The 10,404-nt window shown below is 50.5% G+C and overlaps 1 protein-coding gene across 1 annotated transcript; it reads right to left on the reverse strand.

Moving 5' to 3' along the window:
• Positions 1-2,963: 2,963 nt before the first annotated feature.
• On the reverse strand, positions 2,964-10,392 carry znhit1 (zinc finger, HIT-type containing 1). The gene is made up of 6 exons (XM_079257302.1): positions 9,915-10,392; positions 9,069-9,166; positions 8,887-8,962; positions 8,702-8,781; positions 5,955-6,124; positions 2,964-3,727 (listed from the first exon to the last, which is right to left on the reverse strand). Exons 1-6 carry the CDS (start codon positions 9,937-9,939, stop codon positions 3,706-3,708), a joined length of 471 nt encoding a protein of 156 aa, XP_079113428.1. The 5' UTR covers positions 9,940-10,392; the 3' UTR covers positions 2,964-3,705.
• Between the last annotated feature and the right edge of the window lie 12 nt (positions 10,393-10,404).

Genomic DNA, 10,404 nt, shown 5'->3' on the forward strand with positions numbered 1-10,404 from the left:
CTGTAGAGTCCTGGAAGACCTGGAGTCTGATCCAGACCTGTAGAGTCCTGGAAGACCTGGAGTCTGATCCAGACCTGTAGAGTCCTGAAAGACCTGGAGTCTGATCCAGACCTGTAGAGTCCTGGAAGACCTGGAGTCTGATCCAGACCTGTGTTCTAAGGAATCAGAATGGTGATGTATTTTGCATACATACAGGACACTGCCGATGATGATGATGATGTATTTCCTGTTGACGTCGGCATCATGACCCACTGTGTTGTTTTAGTTTCTTTTCTTTCTAGTTTTTCTTTATTCCACTGAACGTCTCTGATGTTTCCTGAACCGAGTCTTTGTCCGTCCTATACCTCCACATTGTCCCCCAGAAGAACCAAAGCAGACAATCTGTTTCAGAGTGGACCGGTCAGGACCAGAAGTTCTAGAAGGTCAGTGAGAGTCTGAACCCAGTTCCCATTGTGGCCTGTCATCTCTGCTTTGTTCTGGTTTTAATGGTGACTAAAGAGACCAGAAGAAGAGTTCTGGTTCTGTCTGATGGTTGAATCTGTCAGACTGTCTATGTTACAGGACCAGCAGAGACCAGAACCAGTAAACCAACCATAGCAGTTCTGGTTTGAGATCAGAACACAGGTCCCAGATCAGAGTAAACACCCCGTCCCAGTTCTCCCAGTTTGTACTTACTGTGCTGGCGTGGCGGCTCCTCGGCTGGCGGCGGCGTCTGAGCGGTGGCGTCCAGAGGCCGGGACAAAGTCCTATCTACCTCGCTCGACCGCTCTCTCTCTAACGGGGTGTGTGCAAACACTTGACTCGGTAAAACACACCACATTAATAATTGACATATTTTTATGAGACGGTAACCATGGAGACCAGGAAGGACTATTGTCCCTTTCAAACCAACACGGTGACACATCAAACTTTCCTTATTTCCACTGAGATCGTTCAGCCGTGGAAAAGTCCCACGTCTCCATGGAAACCAGATGAGATGAAACCTGACGAAGACCAACAAGTCCCAACAAGGACAGAAAGACGGATCGTGTTGGAGGATCCAGGAACATCTGGACTCCAAGGCTGCTTTAGAACTGGAGAACCGGACCAGACAGGTTAGGAGACAGCTGCTGGGACATCCTGCAGACGGTCGAGAGGATATGGATGTCCTCCAAGGACCAACGTGTCCTCCAGGGACCAGCATGTCCTCCAGGGACAAACGTGTCCCCCAGGGACCAACGTGTCCCCCAGGGATGAGGTTCTCTTCACGGGACAACATGTCTTCCAGGGACACGTGTCTCCAGGGACCAGGATGTCTTCAAGGGACAAACATGTCTCCAGGGACCAGGATGTCTTCAAGGGACAAACGTGTCTCCAGGGACCAAGATGTCTTCAAGGGACAAACGTGTCTCCAGGGACCAAGATGTCTTCAAGGGACAAACGTGTCTCCAGGGACCAGGATGTCTTCAAGGGACAAAAGTGTCTCCAGGGACCAAGATGTCTTCAAGGGACAAACGTGTCCTTCGGGGACCAGGATGTCTTAAAGGGACAAACGTGTCTCCAGGGACCAAGATGTCTTCAAGGGACAAACGTGTCTCCAGGGACCAGGATGTCTTCAAGGGACAAAAGTGTCTCCAGAGACCAAGATGTCTTCAAGGGACAAACGTGTCCTTCGGGGACCAGGATGTCTTAAAGGGACAAACGTGTCTCCAGGGACCAAGATGTCTTCAAGGGACAAACGTGTCTCCAGGGACCAGGATGTCTTCAAGGGACAAAAGTGTCTCCAGAGACCAAGATGTCTTCAAGGGACAAACGTGTCCTTCGGGGACCAGGATGTCTTAAAGGGACAAACGTGTCTCCAGGGACCAAGATGTCTTCAAGGGACAAACGTGTCTCCAGGGACCAGGATGTCTTCAAGGGACAAACATGTCTTCCAGGGACAAACGTGTCTTCCAAGGACCAGAATGTCTTCCAAGGATCAGAATGTCTTCCAGGCACCGGCGTATCCTCCGGGGACCGGGATGTCATCCAGGGACCAGGATGTCCTCCGGGGACCGGGATGTCTTCCAGGGACAGGGATGTCTTCCAAGGACCAGAATATCTTCCAGGGACCAGGATGTCCTCTGGGCACCAGCGTGTCTCCAGGGACCAACGTGTCCTCCAGGGACCAACGTGTCCTCCAGGGACCGGGATGTCTTCCAGGGACCAGGATGTCCTCCAGAGACCAGCATGTCCTTTAGAGACCGGGATGTCTTCCAGGGACCAATGTGTCTTCCGGGGACCGGGATGTCTTCCAGGGACCAACGTGTCTTCCGGGGACCGGGATGTCTTCCAGGGACCAACGTGTCCTCCGGGGACCAGGATGTCCTCCAGGGACCAACGTGTCCTCCAGGGACCAACGTGTTTTCCGGGGACCGGGATGTCTTCCAGGGACCAACGTGTCCTCCGGGGACCAGGATGTCCTCCAGGGACCAACGTGTCCTCCAGGGAGCAACGTGTCATCCGGGGACCAGGATGTCTTCCAGGGACCAGGATGTCCTCCAGGGAGCAACGTGTCTTCCAGGGACCAGGATGTCCTCCAGGGACCAACGTGTCATCCGGGGACCAGGATGTCCTCCGGGGACCAGGATGTCCTCCAGGGACCAGGATGTCCTCCGGGGACCAACGTGTCCTCCGGGGACCAGGATGTCCTCCGGGGACCAGGATGTCTTCCTGTAGTCTTGTATCATCGATAAAACCATGAACCAAGCTGCTGGTCGGTTCTCATGGTCTCATCTTATCGCCATGGAAACACCGCTGCTGGAAAGCAGGAGGTTTTATTGAAAAGCAGCTGCATTCACTGACATCAGAAAATCTGAACTGTTAACTAGAAGAGAAACCAGGACAACAAATTCACGAAAACAGTTTTTAATTTTATCATATTAGGTCCTCCTCTGGACCAGAACCGCTTCTGGTCTGGTTCAGGACCACAAATCTGAGGGGTTTTATAACCACATCCGATCCGGATTTATTCCCACTGAATGCCTCGCGGTTCGGGTTTCACTTCCTGTCCTGAAGGTGGTGCTGAGGGACATGGAGGTCTGGATCACATGGAGGTCTGGATCAATTAGAGGTCTGGATCACATGGAGGTCTGGATCACATGGAGGTCTGGATCACATGGAGGTCTGGATCACATGGAGGTCTGGATCAATTAGAGGTCTGGATCAATTAGAGGTCTGGATCAATTAGAGGTCTGGATCACATGGAGGTCTGGATCAATTAGAGGTCAGGATCACATGTAGGTCTGGATCACATGGAGGTCTGGATCACATGGAGGTCTGGATCAATTAGAGGTCTGGATCACATGGAGGTCTGGATCACATGGAGGTCTGGATCAATTAGAGGTCTGGATCAATTAGAGGTGTGGATCACATGTAGGTCTGGATCACATGGAGGTCTGGATCACATGGAGGTCTGGATCACATGGGGGTCTGGATCACAGTTCTAGTTTTGTAATTCTCAGTCCAAGTTAAGACAGAACTACATCTTGATCTGGTTCCTCAGAACTATGCAGAAAGAACCGGGTCCCCGTAGGAGAACCGGGTTCCCGTAGGAAGACCGGGTCCCCGTAACATCTGATTGCGGGTCAGTGAACGTCAGAAGACGTCCAGACGTCATCAATTTCAGCAGGACAAACAACTGACGACGTCCTGACTCCTCCGTCGCCATGGTAACGAGTGTGGTAGTTAAAGCGTCCACTTCAAACACCTGCAGACAGGAAGGACAGAAAAGAAGAACCCATCAGTTCTGTCCATTTGGACCGGGAGCAGGATCCATCAAGATCAGCATCGAGCTGCCCAAAATGCATCTGGATGAAAATTCATCTGGTTTTTCTCTCAGTACTAGTACCTCGACCCTGGTTACTATCAGTACCTAGTCAGTACTAGTACCTCGACCCTGGTTACTATCAGTACCTAGTCAGTACTAGTACCTCGACCCTGGTTACTATCAGTACCTAGTCGGTACTAGTACCTCGTCCCTGGTTACTATCAGTACCTAGTCGGTACTAGTACCTCGTCCCTGGTTACTATCAGTACTAGCACCTCGTCCCTGGTTACTATCAGTACCTAGTCAGTACTAGCACCTAGTCCCTGGTCACTATCAGTACCTAGTCAGTACTAGCACCTAGTCCCTGGTTACTATCAGTACCTAGTCAGTACTAGCACCTCGTCCCTGGTCACTATCAGTACCTAGTCAGTACTAGCACCTCGTCCCTGGTCACTATCAGTACCTAGTCAGTACTAGCAACTCGTCCCTGGTCACTATCAGTACCTAGTGAGTACTAGTACCTAGTCCATGGTCACTATTAGTACCTAGTCAGTACTAGTACCTAGTCCCTGGTTACTATAAGAACCTAGTGAGTACTAGTACCTAGTCCATGGTCTCTATGAGTACCTAGTGAGTACTAGTACCTAGTCCTTGGTCACTATGAATACCTAGTCAGTACTAGTACCTAGTCCCTGGTCACTATGAGCACCGAGTGAGTACTAGTACCTAGTTCATGGTCTCTATTAGTACCTAGTAAGTACTAGTACCTAGTCCCTGGTCTCTATGAATACCTAGTCAGTACAAGAACGTAGTACCTTGTCTCTGCGAATACCTAGTCTCTGCGAGTACCTAGTCTCCGCAAGTCCCTGGTCAGTACGAGTACTTAGTTCCTGGTCTCTGTGTGTATGGAGTCAGTATGAGTTCTTAGTCCCTGACCTCTGTGTTTATGGAGTCGGTACAAGTACCTAGTCCCTGGTCTCAGAGTCCCTGGTCTGTGTGAATACCTAGTCTCTGTGAGTACCCAGTCTCTGCAAGTCACTGGTCTCCTTGAGTACCTTGTCAGTATGAGTACTTAGTCCCTGGTCTCTATAGTCTCATTCGGACAGAGACGTTATAAGAACTGGGTTCTGAGAACTAATAGCGTTCTAAGAACTGTCCTTCGCCAGAGAACCGTGTCACTTTGCATTCGGACATGAGTCGGAGACCCGATCGCTACCGATTTGACGCAACCATCTGCGACAGTGACGTGTTATTTTAGCGCCACTCAGCAACAAAACAAACCGCGAAGAGGAAAACACCACAAAGGAGCAAAAATGGAGAGCGACAAGGCCATCGTGTTCTTTGTGTGCTTTCGAACCCCCTCTGGATTTCCTCGGCTGAAAAAACGGCCAGCAGGGCTCTGACTTCGTCGTCCGTCCACTTATCAGCTGTGTTCTCCATGCTTCCGTAAACAGTGGTTTTTAAAAATGGCGGGGTCTGACGATGCGGAAATTAAGTAGCGGCGCTCAGCGCGAGGGCGTAGCTATCACCTACGTCAGCCTGCTTCGTCAGATGCGTTCCTACAGAACTAAGGAAAGACCCGAAAGTTGAGTAGGCGCTGAAATGGTTATAGGAACTCAGGGGCATGGTCCCTAAGTTCCGATCTGTCCGAATGCGCCAAAGAACTGAAAAGGTTACAGGAACGTCAAATGGTTCCTACAGTGCGAAAGAGGCTTATGAATACCTAGTCAGTACAAGAACCTAGTACCTTGTCTCTGCGAATACCTATTCTCTGCGAGTACCTAGTCTCCGCAAGTCCTTGGTCAGTACAAGTACTTAGTACCTGGTCTCTGTGTGTATGGAGTCGGTACGAGTACCTAGTTCCTGGTATTACGAGTCCCTGGTCAGACGAGTACCTAGTCCCTGGTCTCTGGGAGTACTTAGTCTCTGTCAGTACTTAGTCAAGACGAGTACCTAGTCCCTGGTCTCTAAGAGTACCTTGTCTTTTCGAGTACCTAGTCTCTGCGAGTACCGAGTGAGGACGAGTACTTAGTCCCTGGTGTCTGTGTGTATTGAGTCAGTACGAGAACCTAGTCCCTGGTCTCTGCGAGTACCTAGTCTCCATGAGTCCCTGGTCAATACGAGTACTTAGTCCCCAACTTTGTGGGTACGTAGTCTCTGTGAGTACCTGGTCTCTCTGTGGGTGCACAGACACCTGGTGCTGCAGTAGCGCCCCCCACAGGTGGTGCAGGTGTAGTGTGACGGGAACCCACACACGCAGCAGAAGTGTCGGGGGGGCAGAGAGGAGGGGGGCGCTGCCGCTGACAGGTAGTTAGGCTCCGGCTTCTCCGACAGGTTCTACCAAACAGAGAAGAGAAGAGGTCAGCTGACTGTCAGCTAATCTGGCAGTTGCGGAGAAGGGTGTCGTTCTTACGGGGGAGGGGCTATACTGTCCTTGACATAATATGATTGGTCACCTCGTGTGATTGATAGGACATTAACATCTATGCAGACTACCAGTATAATGCAGGTGCAGGTACAACTACTAATGTTAACCTGATGTTAGCATGAAGCTACGTAGCAGTACTAATCTTTATGCTAGCAGTACATTAGCTTTAAGCTAATGAGGGGAACTATGTCTATTTAGTTTTCTGTGAGTGTATTTATGGTTAACACATCAACTCAATCCATCCAGGTTTTTTACATTAAATCTTCGAAAGATGCAAACCCTTCAGGTTAGCGCTCACAGCGCTACATGATACGTTTCCATTTAAACAGGATGCTAGCTGGTTTTACAGTAGCTACAGCATGTAAATCTAACTATATCCTGGAACCACACCAGGATCCAGTCTACCACCAGACTGTAGACCAGACCTGGTCCCCCTACTACAACATCAGGATCTGGTCTACCACCAGACTGTAGACCAGACCTGGTCCCCCTACTACCACATCAGGATCCGGTCTACCACCAGACTGTAGACCAGACCTGGTCCCCCTACTACCACATCGGGATCCAGTCTACCACCAGACTGTAGACCAGACCTGGTCCCCCTACTACAACATCAGGATCCGGTCTACCACCAGACTGTAGACCAGACCTGGTCCCCCTACTACCACATCAGGATCCGGTCTACCACCAGACTGTAGACCAGACCTGGTCCCCCTACTACCACATCGGGATCCGGTCTACCACCAGACTGTAGACCAGACCTGGTCCCCCTACTACCACATCGGGATCCAGTCTACCACCAGACTGTAGACCAGACCTGGTCCCCCTACTACCACATCGGATCCGGTCTACCACCAGACTGTAGACCAGACCTGGTCCCCCTACTACCACATCAGGATCCGGTCTACCACCAGACTGTAGACCAGACCTGGTCCACCTCGTCCCACATCAGGATCCGGTCTACCACCAGACTGTAGACCAGACCTGGTCCCCCTACTACCACATCGGGATCCAGTCTACCACCAGACTGTAGACCAGACCTGGTCCCCCTACTACCACATCGGATCCGGTCTACCACCAGACTGTAGACCAGACCTGGTCCCCCTACTACCACACCAGGATCCGGTCTACCACCAGACTGTAGACCAGACCTGGTCCACCTCGTCCCACATCAGGATCCGGTCCACCACCAGACTGTAGACCAGACCTGGTCCACCTAGTCCCAAATCAGGATCCGGTCTACCACCAGACTGTAGACCAGACCTGGTCCCCCTACTACCACACCAGGATCCGGTCTACCACCAGACTGTAGACCAGACCTGGTCCCCCTACTACCACACCAGGATCCAGTCTACCACCAGACTGTAGACCAGACCTGGTCCCCCTACTACCACATCAGGATCCGGTCTACCACCAGACTGTAGACCAGACCTGGTCCCCCTACTACCACACCAGGATCCGGTCTACCACCAGACTGTAGACCAGACCTGGTCCCCCTACTACCACACCAGGATCCAGTCTACCACCAGACTGTAGACCAGACCTGGTCCCCCTACTACCACATCAGGATCCGGTCTACCACCAGACTGTAGACCAGACCTGGTCCCCCTACTACCACATCGGGATCCAGTCTACCACCAGACTGTAGACCAGACCTGGTCCCCCTACTACAACATCAGGATCCGGTCTACCACCAGACTGTAGACCAGACCTGGTCCCCCTACTACCACATCAGGATCCGGTCTACCACCAGACTGTAGACCAGACCTGGTCCCCCTACTACCACATCGGGATCCGGTCTACCACCAGACTGTAGACCAGACCTGGTCCCCCTACTACCACATCGGGATCCAGTCTACCACCAGACTGTAGACCAGACCTGGTCCCCCTACTACCACATCGGATCCGGTCTACCACCAGACTGTAGACCAGACCTGGTCCCCCTACTACCACATCAGGATCCGGTCTACCACCAGACTGTAGACCAGACCTGGTCCACCTCGTCCCACATCAGGATCCGGTCTACCACCAGACTGTAGACCAGACCTGGTCCCCCTACTACCACATCGGGATCCAGTCTACCACCAGACTGTAGACCAGACCTGGTCCCCCTACTACCACATCGGATCCGGTCTACCACCAGACTGTAGACCAGACCTGGTCCCCCTACTACCACACCAGGATCCGGTCTACCACCAGACTGTAGACCAGACCTGGTCCACCTCGTCCCACATCAGGATCCGGTCCACCACCAGACTGTAGACCAGACCTGGTCCACCTAGTCCCAAATCAGGATCCGGTCTACCACCAGACTGTAGACCAGACCTGGTCCCCCTACTACCACACCAGGATCCGGTCTACCACCAGACTGTAGACCAGACCTGGTCCCCCTACTACCACACCAGGATCCAGTCTACCACCAGACTGTAGACCAGACCTGGTCCCCCTACTACCACACCAGGATCCGGTACCCTCCTGATCCTCACCTCTTCCTCCAGCAGCGTAGTGAAGTTTTTCCTGAAGCGCTGCTTGAAGTGGTCGCCCCTCGTCTTCCTCTTCTTCTTCTCTGCAGAGACAGACAGAGGAAGGACATTGGATCAGAACCAGACATGAGACAGACATCAACGCTGGGACGGGTTTGGACCAACAGGACCGAGATTCAGAGCCTCACCTGGTTCTTCCGTCTCACTGAAGGCAGGTAGGCGGGCAGCAGGACCTGGGGGAGGCAGGGATGACAGAGGGTCGTCCTGGAAACAAGAAGAAATTAACTAAAAACTCTGATTGGATGGTGAGCTGCCAATCATCTCCACGATGATGATGATGATTTAACCTTTCTCCATCTTCATCACCAACCTGGAAGTTGTCTTTCTCCAGAGCCTCCAGCTGCCGGGTCAGTCTCCTCTGCCGGGTCGCTTCATCTAAAACCCGGCGTTGACCCGCTTCCACCCGGGCTGAGACACACACACACACACACACACACACACACACACACAAACACAGGTTTCATTTGTCAAGGATGTGAAAACACATAAGTAATCTCATTTCAAGAGGAGAAAACTGGTAAATTTAGCTCTAAAAAGAGTTAATTTGACTTTTCTATAAAAGTGTTTCAGACGAATTTTATAAACTTGACTAAAGATCAATAAAAAGTTGCTGCAGAATTTATAGAAAAGACGGATTTTTAGAAAAACCGATTTCGGTTTAAAAGCGTCGTTTCTCTAATGGAATCCGGAATAGCGGCAGAAAAGTCTCATCTGGGATCTATTTGTCATCGAACTTAACATTTTAACGTTTAGTAATTCTTTAATATTAAACATAATTTTAAAAAACGATTCTGTCGGTTTTTATTAGTTTTGTAATTGAATTAACACCCGGAACCTAAAAATAAAACTAAATAAAACTCCGCTATTTTTAAAGTTAAATGATCATTTCCAGTTTAACTGTAGCTGCCGAATATTACAGAGTTTAATCCCAGTCATGAAAAATTGATCCTGGTTTTAACAAACACCTGGTTTTGTCAGAAATCCCGGATTCCGTTAAACGCCTGGTTTTCCCAGCGGAACCCGGACCGGAACCAGAACGGAGGGAAACCCCGTTCCGGACCGGACCAGTTCATGTCCCGCATAGCGCCGCTTTAATAAAAAACCTCACACCATGTTGCTTTCATTCAATAAGCTGGTAAAATAAACCAAAACTCACCTGAGCTTTTCTTCTCCAGAACCATGCTGCCTGCACGGCGTCTGTACGGCGGCCGCGGAGGCCAAACCAGCCGAAGCGCTTTCTGCAGGCCGGAACGCGAGGTCGGTCAGAGATAAAGATGTGCCTTATAAATGTGTTTTTTCTGGCTGAATATTTGTTTTTCTTTTAGCGACGCTACTTAATGTTTTACAGCGGAAATACACAGCGCTGATGACGTCACCAATGAAGGGTGGCGTTTCTGTCGCCCCCTAGTGGTAAAACTGTAGTAATGCACTCCCAATAAATCTGTTTTTTTTTTTTTTTGTTTTTGTTTTTTTTTCCCCCTTTTTTAATGAAACCAAATGGTCTTTTTACTATATATGGATGGACAGACCGATTAGTCACCTGCACAACCAGGTAGGTTGGTGAGGATGATGATTCTGTGGCAAGAAAAACATGTATAAACATGTTGCTAGTACCTCATAAAAACATGCCAGTACCCCCAACATTC

Source organism: Telmatherina bonti (assembly GCF_933228915.1).
Source record: "Telmatherina bonti genome assembly, chromosome: 18".
NCBI classification, from domain to species: Eukaryota; Metazoa; Chordata; class Actinopteri; order Atheriniformes; family Telmatherinidae; genus Telmatherina; species Telmatherina bonti.